The 17841-nt window shown below is 42.1% G+C and overlaps 1 protein-coding gene across 2 annotated transcripts in view; it reads left to right on the top strand.

Moving 5' to 3' along the window:
* The first annotated feature begins 440 nt into the window (after positions 1-440).
* The window catches only part of cblb (Cbl proto-oncogene B, E3 ubiquitin protein ligase), a 47742-nt gene continuing 30341 nt past the window's right edge, over positions 441-17841 (top strand). For both annotated transcript variants that reach the window (XM_048268878.1, XM_048268871.1), the window contains exons 1-3: positions 441-749; positions 1265-1487; positions 1658-1908. In XM_048268878.1, coding sequence (XP_048124835.1) covers positions 1320-1487; positions 1658-1908 — 419 coding nt within the window. In that variant the 5' untranslated portion in view covers positions 441-749; positions 1265-1319. The remainder of the gene's footprint in view (positions 750-1264; positions 1488-1657; positions 1909-17841) is intronic.

The raw sequence follows: 17841 nt of genomic DNA, 5'->3' as shown, positions 1-17841 counted from the left end.
TATGAAATATCACTAGGCCACTAGGCCTATTTCTAAATCTTCATTCCAGTTTTGTTTAGTGAAATGTAGTGGAGATCTCAATGTCCAAGACAATAAGACGGAGTAGCCTAGCCTTTTCATCAGCAATTACAATTCCATTTTCAGTCATGTTTGTTCCAATGTGGTTTAAGGCCCATAAACATCTCACTGTAGAAAGTTATCAAGACTAAATGATTTGCGTGCTCATAAAAGGACAACCCACAGAACAAATAGCACTGAGATATTTGATACTAAATGTGCACAAACATTAAACATGTTGTGTTTCAATTGGTGATGAACTGTCTCTATCACCAAGGTACAAGCCCCCGCTGTTTTGTGATAGGTTCTTCGAGTGCGATTGCTTCATTGTAACCGCCTACTCTGCCCCTCCTTCTAAATGTACTGTTCAGAGGGCAGGCAGGCGAGGGAGCGGGTCTCAGCAATGCTCTTGTTCCTTTTGCTGTAAAACCTTCTGATTTTTAAACAAGCAGTCATATCAGCGAGTGACGAAAATGGAACTGTAAACATTTCAGACAACACGCCGAGGGATATTCAGTGGAATAGACTATAACCTCGTTCGTTTGATTGAACTGTAGTAGTTTCCTGTGTATTTGATTTCTTTGGACGTTGTCGTAGCATTTTTATTTTGTTGGTGGGGACCTCATTGCTTCAACTCAGGAACTCTCCATTGACATTCCCTGCTTTGGCAGCTACCGTATCTTTTTGCCGCAGTAAGTCTAGAGTTTCAGAGTGTTACCCGTAACCTATGTGTGTTTAGTGTTGGAAAACAGGCTTTTCCGAATCCCAACCATTGTCTAATGCCAATGTCTGTGTATCTGTGTTCCAACGCAGTTGTTGGTAAACTGTCCTCGCACACAGCTCAGATCAAATAACAAACTCCGCCGTGTAGTTTAGAACTTAAACAACCCGTGCACTATAAACAACACAGTTAAACAGCTTGGTTTCTGATCATCTTCCTTCCTTAACCCTTTGCCACTGTGTAGTAAAATATCCTTGTAGTCTACTGTAATCATGTAAGGTTAGCCTATGCAATTATACTTACTGAAATGTTTTCTCAGGATGTAGCCAAGGCTAACGACTGTTAACGTCAGAGCCAGATGTTTATAACTAAGTTGTGGTTTGGGACATAAATCTAGCCTGTAATCTGGGCTACCTGTTATAAAACTGTATAGGCAAATTCATGCGCAATGTAGCCTGTTTCACCTTGTCAATCTTACTTTTTTAGTCTCTCCATGACGATCAGGCGAAAACATAACTTCATTTTAATACACTGAGTGAAAATGGCAGCTGCTCTCAGTGGCCGAAATCCGGGTGGACGTGGACCAAACCCCAGAAAAGGCCGGATTTTAGGCATCATTGACGCCATTCAGGATGCAGTTGGGCCACCAAAACAAGCTGCAGCCGACCGCAGGACTGTAGAAAAGACATGGAAGCTAATGGACAAAGTTGTAAGTGTTTTTGCAGTTTTAAAGTCGTCAGCCTACCCTCATTTCTCTTGTAGGCCTATCTGATAGCCCAATTTCCACTTTCCGAAAAATAGCCTATTGCATTCTGATGAAATTAACTTTTTACTATAACTTACTGCATGCTCTCCTGCATGTTTGCTCTGCATTTATAGGTGAGACTTTGCCAGAACCCCAGATTACAACTGAAGAACAGTCCTCCATACATCTTGGATATATTGCCGGACACATACCAGCATTTGCGGTTGATATTGTGCAAATATGAAGAGAATCAGAGACTGATTCAGCTCAGTGAGAATGAATACTTTAAGATCTACATTGACAGTCTGATGAAGAAATCTAAAAGGGCAATTCGCCTCTTCAAGGAGGGCAAGGAGAGGATGTATGAGGAGCAGTCACAAGACAGGTAAGGATTGGGGCTCTGAATTTGTGCTGTTCGATACCTGTAATGTAACACATCTTTTTATGTCTTATCTTTATTGTTTGATATCAATTAACTGTATTGCATTCAGAAATTAATGATCAACTTATTATTATTTTTCTATTGGTGTTAGATGGGTATTGTTTAGCTGAGCATCTGCCCGGCTTAGCTTATTGGGTGTTCATTAAATCGTTTTTTGCCATCTCCAGAGCAGATGGAGAAATACTAAGACTTAAGTTGAGATATTGACTAGAAGACAAGGTTGACATTTGCCTTGATTGATTAGTTTGCATTTAATTTGTCTCGAAAACACAAATGGAGACAAAGGTTTAAGCAAATAGGCTCCAAATCCAGGCTCCAAAAATGAGACAAACTACAGGGTTCCTACGCAGTATGGAAAACCTGGAAAAGTATGGAATTTGATTTTAGTAATTTCCAGGTCTGGATAGGTATGGAAAAAAGAAACAAGGGTATGGAGAAATATTTGTTTTCCAGACTATTGCATCTACAGTACTAATCACTTCACTCGGGTCATAATGAACCATTCCTATTGTTGTGTAGCTTAACTGTCAGTCCACATCATCAAGATACAATTGAATGGGGGTCCTCAGAAAAAAATCTCTCCCACAAGGGGACCCTGGTACCAAAACCAAATCGAGAACCCCTGCAACATGCAAGTGCCCTATACCATTGTGCACTGGTATGTTTGCGTAGCTCTCCTATTTTCGGCTAAAACACTGATAGACTTTTTTGATTTTGCAAAAGTTAACAAGACATGGATACTGCATTATCTGATAAACTGTTATTACAAACAAATAATATTGTTTACGGTGATTTCTGAGGCCTCTGCCAGCAGTGCACTAGTCTCCCAACACATGTAGGCTATGCTGTATCTACAGAGAACTAAAAATGTGAGTGCACCTTCCAACACAGCACTTCCCCCAATGAAAAGTATCCAACAGTGGACAAGTGTTTTCTGAGGGCTAACAAGTTAATAATAAACATTATTATACAGTTCTTCACAATGCTAGTAGAACGCTCCATTGACAATGTCTAGAATATGGTCAGAAAAATGTACCGAGAAGTTTGAAAATTTGAGTATGGAAAAAGTATGGAGTTTTGAAATGGAAAATGTGTAGGAACCCTGAAACTAGGTATAACAAGTAAAAGTAAATGTTTGTCCATTAGGGTTGTGTCAGTTGTCCCCAGTTGAAAGAACATAAATTAATATTTAATTATTTGAATGAATTGGCAGCTACTGAACAGGGGTGAAGCAGAGGTAAAGAGAACTGATTAGCCTTAGGATAAATGTTGGCAACATTTTGTGACATATTGCCATATCGGGAAACTGTGACACAGCGGACAGAGGTATCAGTTGATGGCCCCAAACCGTCTGGGATGTCACTTTTCCTTAAATCACTAGAGAGAGATACCCTCTGTTGCCCTTAAAGGCACACAAGACAGAGAGGGAGCAAAGTGAATTTGTCATTTTGTAGACAAACGAAAGATGAGAGACAGAGAGGTCATCCACAGTGCAGTGAAACTGCTGGGAGCGATCATCCTGGTAAACTGGTACCTGGTCTGTAGTCCAGCCTCTGGGAGAAGTTCACACGTGCTTTTCCAATCAGGGCGGTCCATAGAAAGGATGCTCCCCTTTACCTTCGGCTTAGTTTGAGTAGGCTACATCCTGAACACCCAAATGAGAGATCTATATTGGTGTCTTAAATCATGTTTATCCATCTAAAATGTATAGTGCTTTTTCATATATTCAACAATATGTCTTTCATATAAGGGCCTTTTATATAAGAATCTCTTGGCTTTTCATTCTAGACTCTTTCTAGAATCTCTTTGCATTTCTTTGCTCAGTGTAGCACATTGACAGCAGTGCTGGCTTCTAATAGCCTATCTACTTTGTGCACACACTGGAAAAAGTCCAGCAAGAGATCTGATCTTAATTAATCATACCCAAAACTAATTAAGCTAAATGTATAGGTCTTGAGGCCAGACTAATGTAATTACATTTGGATTAAAATAGACTGGCAGACAAAATGCTGTACCAACAATGTTCTCTTTCCCTTTTTTCTCTAGTGACAGCTTTTCTTCACAGTCACTGTAAAATTATTTCCTGAGGTCTAGGCGTTTGAATTCCCTTTGATGGAGAGATTGGTGCCACTACATGCAGTGTATGGCAGATGATGTTATGTTTAACCTTTAAGATGAATAATATGGCCACAAAGAGGAACTGAAGGGCTATGAGGTGCTTGTGTCAACCCTTATGATGGTAATAGTGTACCTGCTGAAGTCGTGTCAACCTTGTTACTTTTGATAACTATGGGACAGGGTGCAGGGGTCCTATGCATTTCCCTCAGACTCAAGTGCTCTAAGTGCATTACCATCAATTAGTATTGACATTAAGAGGAGATTTAAAGGGGTCAGACAGAGAGATGAATGGTGGGATGAGTGCTCTGAATGGAAATTGAGCAGTGTCTAAAAGGGCAATGGGTATTTGGGGGAAATGGCTGTCACTAGGAAACAGTGCTTTACCAGCATGTCATCTTTAGAAAGTCAGTATCTCCTCTGTTGATTGCACAGTGACTGACAACTGTGTGATTGAAGAGTTGAAGGTAGCTAAAATAATCATGTTAACATGTGCTTGTTGATCTGTGATTTATGACCATCTAAAGATGAAACTACATTGCAAATCTTCTAATTTTCTATCAAATGTTAACACTAACGGAGCAACCTTTTGTTCTTAGCTGATAGACCAATTCCAGATTAAGTAAATTGTAGGCAATTTGCATCATGTTAGGCCCAACACAGAATGAAACCAAGATTTGTATTGACTATGTCTTTAATTTGCATTAAATGCATTGAATTTGCAATATTTAAAGATGCAGTTCATGATTCAGTTCAACACAAGCTGTTGTTGATGCTCAGCAGCCAATCAAATGACACCCCTCCCTTCTGCATCCCAAGCACCATATTCATTGACTGGGGTTGTTTGTGGCTCAGTCAAGCCACAATGTCTTTTCCCCATAACAGACCTACGCCGATTGTGACACTAGAGTTCTGTACAGACAGCTAGAGGACTGTAAGGAGCAGTTTTCTGAATTTGACAAAATATAGATAGATAGATAGATAGATAGATAGATAGATAGTTTATTGATCCCCAAGGGGAAATTCAAGAATCATATCATAGACATCCTGAAGTCTAGGCTTTTGAATTACCTTTGACCGCCTGTATGGAGAGATTGGTGCCACTATGCAGTGTATGGCAGATTGAAGATTAATAATATGGCCACAGAGAGGAACTGAAACAATGAGGTGCTTGTGTCAATACATTTATTCTTCTTGTTTTGCATTTAAGTAAAGGATGCGGTTTGTCTGCTTCGTTATGTGGTTATTCTACGTGTCATATGCATGTAAAAGGCTGTGTTCATAAAATCTAGTTAAGCCACAGTAGAATCAGTTACAGTATCTAAAAAACATTTCCCGTTCTTTGTCATGATGCAAAAAATGATGACCGTTTGCAAATGTTGTGTTCTCTTTTCTCTATTTTTAACTTCACTTTTGTTGTTTCCTGTTGACTTTTTTCAATGAGCTAGCATGCATATATTTAGTAAGTCACGTGAGTTTGGGTTCTACAAATGGCTGTTGAAAATGAACTGAAAGTGCAAGTTTGTCTGTTGAAGAGTAAAATAGGTTTAAATTAGCAAGAAAGTTGCCTGCTTTTAGTACTGCTGCATATTCAATTTTGGAGAGGAGGTGGTTCTAGTAGTAAAAAAAATGTTGGTCAAGTTCATATGGTTGCAATATACAAAATAGGAAAAGATAAAATATTTTACAAATCATTTAATTTAAAGAATCAGACTTTCACAGTTGATGTCTGTTTTATCATAGCCTTCATACAGTGTCTTTATAAAGTTATGGCAGTACTAATGTCTTTGCGTCATGATGAGAAGATGTTTGTGTGGCAAGCAGAGATGGTAATGTGTTCACATTTTATGACTTCCAGAGATAGCAGTTCACTGCCACAGACGGTCACTGGGTATAATATGACTCTGCTTACTGTACTGCACATATAGAGCCATACATGTAGCCTGACCCAGTGCATTCAGTCTGCTGTCATGGATGTTTTGAGACTGACAAAAATGAACGGGTAGGGGGAAACGAGTAACATCCGGTGTTTTTCCTGCATTCATCCTTTCATTATCACCTCACCAAGGCTCCTCAGATGTACGACTCTCATGGGACCATGGTCTGGTGTCTCCCTTTAGTGCCTCAGCACACAGACACACACACACAGACACACACACACACACACACAGACACACAGACACACAGACACACAGACACACAGACACACACACACACAGACACACACACACACACACACACACACACACACAGACACACACACACACACACTCACTCACTCTATCACTCACTCAACAGCAAGCACTCCACCCCCTCTCCCAACATCTCCCCAAAGGGGGGCCTTTCTCAGCTTATGTCATCTGGAAAAGATGTAGACCAAACTCCCCACAATGCATGTCACCCACGTGAATATTCTTTAATGAATAACCAGCTTTTGAGGTTTTATTTGTGCCTTCTGGTGGTTTTAAATGTCAGAACATCTGGCCGCCTCTTTCTTCCTTCCCTGACATTTCTTCATTTCTGTCTGTCTCTCTCATGCCGCCTTTTTTTCTTCTCTTTCATTCGTGCTCTCATCAGTTTCAGGTGTCATGAGGGCCTGCTTTGTGTAGAGTGTGTGGGTGGATGTCAGTTTTTTTTTTACAGTGTTCTCCAAGTGTTCGTTTTTGAAGCTAAAGAACACTAAAGCCACCTTAAAGGGTTTTATGCCCGTGTTATCTGCTTGAAGTGGACAGGGAAGTAGGATAGGAATCAGTGGAGATTGTTCTTGATGAGACCAATCAATATCGAGGCTCATGGCTGTGTCTGAGGAAAACATTAGTTGAATGGCCACTTTTTGCTTTGTGCTCGCTAAGCAGTGTCATATTGCTAGTCAGTGAAGTGAGGTCTACAGCTGAATGTGACAGATGTTAAACACAAACCATGGGTGCATAAATGAAGGCAGAGGCTTTTGTCTGCTGAACTTGCACAAGTGTCCATCCATATGTGCCACGCTGGGTCTTTTGTGCTGGAGATCTGCAGGGAGTCTGGCCAATGTGGCTGATTAGTTGTCGTGTGTGTGTGTGTGTGTGTGTGTGTGTGTGTGCCTTCCCCAACCAGGACCGCTTCCTCCTCAGAGCTACCCCGCCCCGCCTCTCCCCTCCCCAGCCCACCATGCCATCTGATCTCAGCCCCTCCGTTTATTGCTGGTAGACAGAAATCAAATCTGACAAGCTGTGAACAAACTGCGTGGCTCCAGAGCTCTTCAGTATCACTGCTGCTGCATTATTGTCCACTACTGAGTATGTGTCATTTGCTCCTTGCCATGACCACCACATAATATAACAGATAGAGATTCTTACTGTAATGTGTGAAGTGTATTTCCTGTGTGGCTTTGATTTATTGTTTGATCACTTTTTTTTTTTTTTTTTTTAAATCTCGTATGGGAAAGGACAGCAAACCCATCACCGGGTGAATCATTGTAAAGCTCCCTCACCAAGGCAGTAATGTGTGGGGAAAGGAAAATGTGAGCCAGCCACTAAGTGTCTCATAGCAGCCTCTCTGGGTGGTCTGATCATAGGGCAACATGGCAACACTGTCTGAAGGCCCCGGAAAACTGTCACAGCAGTAGGCAGCCAACCACGTTTGTTCCCATCTGTCAAATTCTTGGCATGCGGCTGGTAGAAAAGTTGTTGGCTTACGGGCCTGACTGTCATTCCTCTGTCTATGTTATCATCGCTGAGCTTTTTTCATAATGTACAATCCAGAGTTCAGGCTCACTGTGTGAAACTGCACATGCATGTTGGAGCGAATGCTTTTGAGATAGTGGGGCTGTTCTTTTCACCAGCTAAATAATTCCTTCAGTGTTCAAGGGAAGCTGTCCTGCTGTACTCCATCACTAAGTTTGGTCTTAATTAAGCTAATTAATCCTTTGCAGTGTGCAGCCCAACCTTATTTAATGAAAGCACCCTGCAGGAGTCCTTTTCAATGCACTCTTGACTGAAAGGGAAGCACGCCCTGCCTGTCATTAAGTTTGATGAGTCTGTGTGTAGGTCTTTCAGTGTCCTCTTCCACAACTATTGATTTTGCTAGCATTTTCAAAAATAACTGTTCTGTCAGTAAACATACATCAATTTTTTACTGACACCTAACATTATCTGGTTGGTCTTTCACTTGTTTTTCCAGTTTTTCAGGATCATCGCAGAGGTGCTTATCATTTCTGAATGTGTCCCTCCCTTTAGTTAAGAGAGCTTAAGAGCACATGCATGCAGACATGTGGATCTGCTGTTACAGATGGACAGGGACCATGGGAGCTGCCTGCTGCTGCTGCTGTATCATTTTTACTGCTCCCTTGACAACCATGCCCACAGTAGCTTCCTAAAGTAATTGGTTCAGAATCAGCTGGATTTAAAGTGTAGCATTTGCCAGAAAGGTGGATGTGGATCCGTAAGGTGTTCTTATTCCTGATATAAAAAAAAGAAATCAGTCACTCTAGGGATAACTACTTTTAGATTGACACACTAAATGCATATGTACAACACCACAGACATGGAGTAGAATGTTTTTTAACATTTTTTAAATGGAATAGCAGCTTGTGTTACTGAATTTGCTGATTTGATGTGAACTCTGAAATGTATGTAAGGTTCATGTTATTTTTTTTTTAGTTGATGACTAATACATAACACCATTTTAATTCCATCTTTTGTTATTATTATTTTTTTTTATCTGAACAGTTGAAAAAGCTGACGTTGAATTGATCTGTAGTACACACATCATATGTATACTAGAAAATACCAGTTTAAATAACTGGAATAATAACAGTTTCTTAGTAACACTATCATCAGTGGTGAGATAACAGCCTAATAGTGAGAACTTGTAACCTTTTCTACAGTTATCATCATTATCTTCATTTCCTGAATAGCTAGCTATGTGTTCTCGCTTGTTTTGCAGAAAATGTGAACTTCTTGGTCATGATGTCAGATGGTGATATATTTAAACATCAGCAGATTAGCATTAGTATGTTTGTTGTCACTGACCAGCCACTAAAAGTAGCAAGGGCCATAACCCTTTCAAGTGTTTCAACCACTCTGCAATTTTTGAGCTGTACCACTGCAAAGATTGTCTCCAATATGTCAACCATTTTGGCTTGCACCATTTTGCGTAATTTACAAGATAACCTTTGTTTGTGACATGCTTCATTTGTGGTTATCTTTAAGCTGTCTAATAGAGGTAGCCGTGATGTTATCAGAGAGGATGTTGCTGCTTATGGCAGGAAGTATGCTTGTTGCCATGTCCTTCAGCCAAATGGTCATTGTGCTTCCATAGTCTGTGAATGACGTGTGGAAGGATCTCTGGTCTGTGGTTGAGCTGTTTCCTGTTCTCTGGATAGTATGTTGGAAGACTGATGGGTCATTGGTAAATTAAAGGGGGAAAAACAAAACAAAACTGTAGATGTCTGTAAGATAAGTCACCCATGGTGAACTCCCAAACCCTCCACTGTCCACAAATGCTCACATGCTCACTCACTGGCCTCCCTTGCCCAAAACTAGTGAATACAGCCCTGTCTGAGGGCTGGAATCACCCTGGACACACCATGGCTGCTGACTCATCGCACTGTGATGGACAGAAGCAGAGGGGGCAGGACACTGTGGAGGCGTACAGGAGACGGCCTCTCTCAATGTAATGAGGAGAAGAGGTCTGAAAAAAAGCCTGGGAAAAGCTTCACAGGAAGTGATGTGTGTTCTTCAAGTGGTGCAATGTGGTCAATAGCCATTTTAGGTCTTTGTGAGGATATCCTCTCAAGTGCTTTTGAAATTAAATTGCAAATTGGACCTTGTACACGACATTGGTTCACAAATACAATCATTTTAGAGACAGTAATCAGCCATTGAAAGCACAGAAAGGTGCCTTTCCTTCAACTGAACATTTTGTAATGAACTTAATGTGTCACTGCATCTAAATTTGGAGTGTAGTTCATGTTGAGTATTGTATTTGCTGCAGTATTTATTAAACACAGAGCCATGTCTGGGCAGTGGAGGGGAATGAATATCATTGGCAGCAAGACTATTTTAATTAACATTAGCCCAAAGTTAATGTTAATTTTGGGTGTTCTCTGTGTGTTTTGCCTCTCTTGAGATGTTGGTCTTTCTTGTGAACAATTTCACATGAAAGGTGTCGCTAATTGCAGCCATCTGGTGAGGAAATAGGCCCTGGCCGGCTGGTAGGGTGTGCTGAGGAGCGACGGCAGCCAGCCACCGGTTGGTCGAGGGAGTGAGTGAGCAAGCATCGAGTGGGACGGAGGGAGCTGTTAGTCACTCGTCGGCTGAGTAAGGTTGCGTGGCAGCACTGACACAGTCCAGAGGAATGAAGGGGTGTCCCCCCCTTATAATCAAACAGCAAAGAATGCAGCTCTGTCAGCTCTGCTGACATCAGAAAAGAGGTGCTGCTAAAGCTGACAGGACTCTGGACTATGGAACTGATTTCCGGCTTATGTCCTGCACCCTTTCTTGCTCCTGTGGGAGGCAGATGAATATTCTAGATTTACCTGTGTTCCCCATAGTATCCATGTCTCAGTGCTAAGCCCATTATCCTAATCTGTCTGAGAGTTTTGATAGGAATAATAAAATGGCAGTATGAAAAATGGAAATCTGTACAGTATAAATAACTATGTTACAAATATATTATTACTAATGTTGTATTCGTCATTGTTGTTGTATGTATAATTTTGTCTTGATTTTCATTCTTCATCCTTTTAAGTTGGCCAGTTGTGAGAAGTCTCTGGTCCATGTGACTGAGTCCTGCAGTCATGTCCAGTGCTGCTGGGCACAGCTATTTTAACACAGGAGTGGCCAAGCTGACCTGACCCACTACATAGTTCTTACTTAGTGATCTCAGTGATATTACTGCTTTTACAGCCAATGGCAACAGTTCAATATCAATCAGATGTGGACATGGATTTAAGAGATCATGAAGAGAGATACTTAACCAGAAACTGTTGTCAGATAGTATAAAGCTATTGAGCTAAGTTGATTTTCAATAAGACTGTTGAAGTAGTTCGGTGGTTTGTTTGGTAGTTTATTGAAGGAATTAATAGTACACTCTTGTAAAAATGCTACTGATTGTTTTCCTTGACTATTTGCCTGTGATGGAGATAATATTTTATAAAGGTTCTTAATACTTAATGCTTAACACTTAATAGTTTCTATGCTGCATCTGATGGAGCCCTGCTATATACTGATTTTGTGAGGTCTGCCCAGCTTTAAAGTGAAGCCAAGAGGCAGAGAATGGATTGAGGGGATCAGTTCCTGTTCCTTTTGAACAGCACAGATGCTCTCTTTGAACTGTGTAGCTTGACTTTGTGTTGAGTTGAGCCTTAATGATATAAACAGACTTGGGCATCCACCACTTAGTCTCCCAAGCCTCAGTAATCTAAAGGATACGTTTTTTAGCCCACTGTAAGAGTTCTCTCTCTGTCATATGCTCTCGTACACTCTCTGTTGACTGATACCACAAGGCTATATGTGTAACATCTCAAGGCGTGAACAAAAGTGTGTCGTATGCATTTCCCCACATGACTACTCGGGGTGAGACTGGTCCTCCAGTGCCCTAATGAGGCAGGCAGCTGCTGCACCTCAGAGTCGGGCCGAGTCATCCCTCCCTCCCCCGTGCGCCGTGCTGCGGCTTGCTGGCCGCTAGGTATGGAAATGAAAAGTAGCAGTTAGTCCAGCGGCAGTGTGTAATTAATGTGCGCCACACTCGCCTGCACAGTCCTGGCCTTGTTTGAGTTTGCCCTGATGAGAGAGCAAACACACCGAGTGAGTCACAGTGTTCTTTCGCCTCTGTAGCGGCTTGAGCAGTGGCTTGGCCTGAATTTCACTGTGTGTGTGTGTGTGTGTGTGTGTGTGTGTGTGTGTGTGCCAATGGCTTTTTGACAATAATACAAAGTGAGGGGCAGCTTTGTCTCAGTTGGATCACTGCTATTTGCCCAGCTTGCTGAATTTACTTCACCTGAGCCCAGAAGTCGATTGCTGAAGCAGTCTGAGCTACTGCTAAGCTCAAAGGAGGAGCGTCTGGTGCATTCCACAACTCTAGAGAGCTCTGTCTGTTTTCTCATTCAGCCTTTTCATGATCTCCATTGATCAATGGTTTACACATAACAACACAGACGCATTAATGGCCCCTCTGTCCATGCATGTTTTTATTTAGTTTTTATTATTTGCATGTCTTGCAGTCTTTTATAAGAGGTTAAAAATTGGGAGATTCTGTTTAATGACCAGTTCTCCACATCAGCACCGAAAGTGGATCAATCACACAGAAGGTGGGATGTTGAACACGTTTGCTTGAGGTGACACCAGGCTGTAGTTTCGTAAAATGGTGCTGAAATAGAACATCAACCACCTCAAGCTCACAGCGCTTTCTGTTCGTTGTGCTGGCTTCAACATATCATATGCTATCATATCAGCAGCTGGGGTTTGTGTTTCCTGTTTGATGAATTTTGTAGAGAACACCTGCAGCAAAACAGCAGCATTTTCGTTAATAAAAAGAGAATCCTCCACCATACTGTGAAGAACAAAGACAAGAACTCCAGAGGCTGCCCAGGAGGTAGGGGGCCCGTGCTCGTGGTAGCTCCGTTGTCATCTTCTGGCTCTGGGAGACCCTTTTGAAGACCGTTTGTGGTTCAGCGGCTCAGTTGTGAACTGCTGCATGGGAGTGCGTTGCCATCGAGCCAGTTGAGTTTTACAGAATGACTAAAATGTCAGTGTTTGTTCAAGGCTTTTCATGGGGGGACAGTTTAATGAATTAATCACATCTCTTCCCCTCTCAGATACTGCATGCTGTCTTTAAGTGAAGCAATTGAGTGTCTCAGACTTTGAACTCCTGGATATTTTTCTCTTCATGAGTTTTTATGAGGACATTTGCTTGGAGCACTCTGCTGGTTCTCTGGTGAATTAAGCTTGTTTCACCAAATCATCCAATAAGTGTCATGCAGGGTGACATCAGTGCTGGAGCCTGTATTTCTAGTGTTCTCTCAGTAACATGAGTGAGACTGACAGCCAGTGTCTAGCGGGGTGTGGGGACTGCTACAGCCTTGGCCAGGGGAGATGTGTGAAGGGCCGCAGCAAGCAGAGGTGGGTGGTTTGTAGATGCCAGTAGGTGATATGTGTGGGGAGATGACCTTAAAGTGTTTGTCCCTGATGGTGTGTGAGTGTGTGTGTTGTTTGTGTGTGTTTGTTTATTAGTGCCTCACACGACACAAGACCACACACAGAGGCACATACCCTAGATTAAACTCCCTACTGTTGATTTGCTTATAAATCTCCAAATATTGTGTCCGGAGTCTTGTTATTTAAACAGTGAACATCACATGAGTGGAGAGGGGATGAGAGGAGGAGATGAGACTATGAGAAATGGTCGGCTTTAAAAGCCCCAGTAGGTATCCAACTGTGAAGCAACGCACAGTTTGTTTTGTCGGGGTCGTTGTGAAAGCTGTGGAGGTTTGTAGGTTTGTGCCTTACATTAATCAAGCTGTCTTCTATATCCTGAGCACTCATGACATTTAGCCACTGCTCAGCCTTATTAAGAAACGAATGGGCTCCGAATCCATCACCCTTGTCTGAAGGGACCCCATCTCTCTTTATAATCAGCTGACGGGGCCTGCCCATCGCACTTAGCACGTTCGTGCACATACCCCCCATTTCCCATTTGAGTATGTCCTTTGAAGTGTATTTCATCAACAAATTGAACAGAACAGCTAATTTCACAGCTAATTACCATTATTGTGAATTGCCCTCCTATTCATTAAACATGGCAGCGGATTCTAGTACCTCATTCACTTCTTTTTGTGCTGCTTAAAATCGTCCACAAGCTTGATTTCATTTGACTAAAAAAATCATCCTGAAATACATTCAAATGAATTGACAAATCCTCCTTCTTGGAGACTCCAGCCAGCAGACACAGGGGTGTTGCATATCTTCTGTGACTCTGAATCAGCGTGTGTGTGTGTGTGTGTGTGTGTGTGTGGCTGTGTGTGTGGCGGTGTGTGTGTGTGGCGGTGTGCACTGCAGAGAGGCCAGGGCACGGTGCCCGCTCCTGGAGAGGACATTTAAATGAGGACGCAGACGGCCCTGTCCCAGCTGCTCTCTTGTGGCCAAATGCAATGGGTGGGAGTTGTCACGGGGGAGCTGAGATGAGATGGGGGAGTTGGGTGGAGTGTGTGTGTGTGTGTGTGTGTGTGTGTGTGTGTGTGTGTGTGTGTGTGTGTGTGTGTGTGTGTGTGTGTGTGTGTGCACACTAGGGGACACATGTGTCACTCCCTGCCTGTTCCCTTCCTGTCCCTGCCCCCTTCTTCCAGTGAGGTGGGATTTAACCAGGCAGGGGCCTGATGACACAGCAGTGACCACACAGATTGGCACAGATGAGGCCTCATTAAATGCACATGCTTGAACACACACACACACACACACACACAAATGCAATATGTTAAATGACTTCTTTCGAGTAGCAGAATATAACAGCATTTCAATGGTAGCCTAAGCATGAGTGTGCTTTCAAGACATCTTTTTATCTTCATATTCACCTCAGTGCAAAACCAACTACATTTAGCAGAGCTATGTGCAGGGATCTGTGTGCATGTGAGGTCTGTGTGTCAGTGAGGTTACTTATAGGCCAACATTTGAATGCTTTTTGTCATTGCCTGTGCTGTTTTCTTTGAAAGTTGTCTATAAAAAAACATCACATGTGTTGCATCTCAGATGCACCACAACACCACACAAGTAGAGTTTTTCTTTTTTATAGCTTGTAGTCATGTTTTTTTTTTCTTATCCTGTTAGAACTTCTGATACGATCGTGTTTAGGTTGCTTGTGTTGAGTGGGAGGCAGCCTTGCGGTGCTCTTAAGTGTAGGGGTTGTTGTGAGGCAGGCTAGGACCAAGAGCAGAACAAAGCCCTGTGTGACAGATGGGTTCTCAGTTCTACCCAAGTCTGGAACAGAGTGCTGATTCCACAATTAGCCTTTCCTGTGAACGCCAAGCTCACACTCTATCTGTTACCAGCACAACACATTTTTTTCAGAGAAGGAGTGCTCCAGGGTAGTTTATGATACTTGAGTATTTTTCTGTGTAAACCTTATCTTAATTGTGTTGAATGTGTTAAGAGCATCTTTACCTCGCTTGATTTGGAGGGTAAATTTTGTGAAGGAGGCAGATTGAAAGGTGACAATTTTGCATTTCGATCGTGAGTCTTGCTTATTGTTAGTGTGACTAGAGGATGCTGCAGCAAATTGGTCCAATCCTGAATTTAATCTAGAATGTCCTCACTATAGGATGTTACTTTGAAGGCAGACCCCTTTGTCATTACCTGGCCTTTTGGGTGTAATATCCCAATTACTAATATTATTTTAGTTTTGCAGTGAGCTCATTTGATATCTTTGAATTTCAGCTTTGGACTGCATCTCAATAAGTGTACAGGGATGTGGCCACATTGATTTAAGCATAAACTCATGTACTGTGATTTCCCACCAAAACTCCTCCCCTCATTAAAGTCTCAAACACATCAAGGAGCTGCTAGAGATGAACTGCTGAATAACATGTTCACTCTCCCTCTCTCCCTCTCTCCCTCTCGCCTTCTCTCTTTTCTCTCTCTCTCCCTCTCTCTCGCTCTCTCTTTCACTAATGGATAGGGTTGTTTTTCAACCTTCTGCAAATTATTTTCAATTGATTGAATAATTCATGGCAATGCTGGTATGGAGTCGGGGGGTATGTGTGGGTCTGTGTGTGTGGCATGTGGCTGGCGGTGGCAGCAACAGCCGCGTTAGCGGCTTCGTTCACAATGGGGGGTCCAGATAGATATCTCATCTAGAGTGATGGCCCTGACCAGGTCCCTGCAAACCATTAGCATCCCGCGGTCACTCTTAACATTGGCAGCATCAGCCTGGCTAATGCCTCGGCTCGGTCCTGTCGAGATGGAGTCTGGCAGGTGTTTTAATGATGAGTCATCCAGCTGTCCCTTTGGGATAATGCGTCCTGATACCCCAGTGATAGCACGAGGAGGGCTGTGGCCACAGGGCTGATTACCTCTGTCTCCTTTTCCTCTTTGTTGTCGTCCAGATCAGATGTCTTCTTCACATTCTTTTCCTTTTCCAATCACTGTGAGGAATACTGTGTGTTCAAATGAGGGTTCAGGGTTCAATCTTGTTTTCTTTTGATCTGCTATAATTCTTCTTTTTTTATGTGGGTGATATTTAATCAAAAATGACAGCTAAGCTACGCAAGACATTTAACTACGTTATGTTTTGAGTGACACTTTGAAAGTGAATGTAGGCCAGTGTGAACTGAAAGAGAATAATGCACGAGCCAGGCAGTGTGTGGCGAGGCCAGGCGCCACAGGTGCAGCAGAATGTCACTGTAGGCCGTTGATCCACACAGGTGTCACCCCTTAATCTCTCTGGTGCCCTTCTTCATGCCTGCATGACAATAAGCCTGAGCGAAAGAGACAGAATAGTGAAATGTGAGAGAAAAATAATCATACCATATCTTAATGTTTTGCTGTTTGCTTAATGAATTTACAGCTTTGGAAATAGTGGAAACATTTATACAATTTGTGTATAATTTAAAATGATGATGTGCTTTTGGGCCTTACACTAATACATATCAAAGGTGATTTATTCCTCAGATTATATATTCCTAAAAAAGCATGCTGGAGAAAAGATAGTGGAATTAAATCTATCCAAATACATATATCTCTCATGTCAGACTGTATTTATATTTGTAATGGAGAACTTCTTTTAAAAACTTAATTTCTAATTTGTTGGAAATTAATTAAATTCTGCTACATCAAGATCCATGTTGTTGGTGCAAAATGGAATTTGGATTGAGAAGATATTTCTACATTTTAAATGTGTACTGGTGATGTTTTTGTGTGATTAAGTGTACATTTTATGTAAGCATATTTAAATGTTGTGTGCATGTTTTACATTTTCTTTATGCATGAATGTATTTTTGCAAATTCTTGAGCATCAGACCAACTCCTCTGACAAGTTGACACAGCACAGTTCATTTGCATCCTCCTCTGTATCTAATCAAATCATCTTTATGAGGGAGGGGACAATTCCATCAAACTGTTCAGATAAAGACTCCCAGCAGCCACATAATTTCACACGGCTGTTGCATGAATATCAAACCACGTAATTTACACAGTGTGCAGAACAAGATGGTTCAAACCCTAATTTGAGCAGATATCTGTCCATTGAGGCTGTTGGACCAAATGATGGGCAGAAAAGTTTTGGCCAGAGCTTAATTTACATTTACATGTATTCATTTAGCAGACACTTTTCATCCAAAAAGACTTATGTCTATTCTATTACAAGGCCTTGCTCAAGGGCACAACTGGTGGAAGCCGGGAATTGAACCCACAACTTTTCAGGCTACTGCATGCTAGCCCAGCTCCTTAACCACTACGCTACTACCACCCCACATATGTTCATTCACGTACCTATGGGAAGCAAACCTTGATCTCCCATCATCTGCAACATAGTGCTAAATGCTTTGTCAGAGTAGAGTAGGTCACCGTCTGACAGTCACTCAGGCTTCTGCTCAGCCCTGCTGTCCATTCACAGGGGATCAGTGTCCTGGTGTACTGTATCAGACAGCCGTACAGAGTGGAGCTGACATGTACACCCCTGCAGTCTCTGAAAGTGGTGCCAGTACACTTTTGACATCTGCGCCAGCTTTTGGACATCCTTTCGTTTGTGTTCTCACAGAGTAATACTCTCCCTCCTATGGACCCTTTC

This window comes from Alosa alosa, chromosome 2 (genome assembly GCF_017589495.1).
Source record: "Alosa alosa isolate M-15738 ecotype Scorff River chromosome 2, AALO_Geno_1.1, whole genome shotgun sequence".
Classification (NCBI taxonomy): Eukaryota; Metazoa; Chordata; class Actinopteri; order Clupeiformes; family Clupeidae; genus Alosa; species Alosa alosa.
Note: the sequence above shows the minus strand (reverse complement) of the source record. Positions and strands in the feature narration are given on the sequence as shown.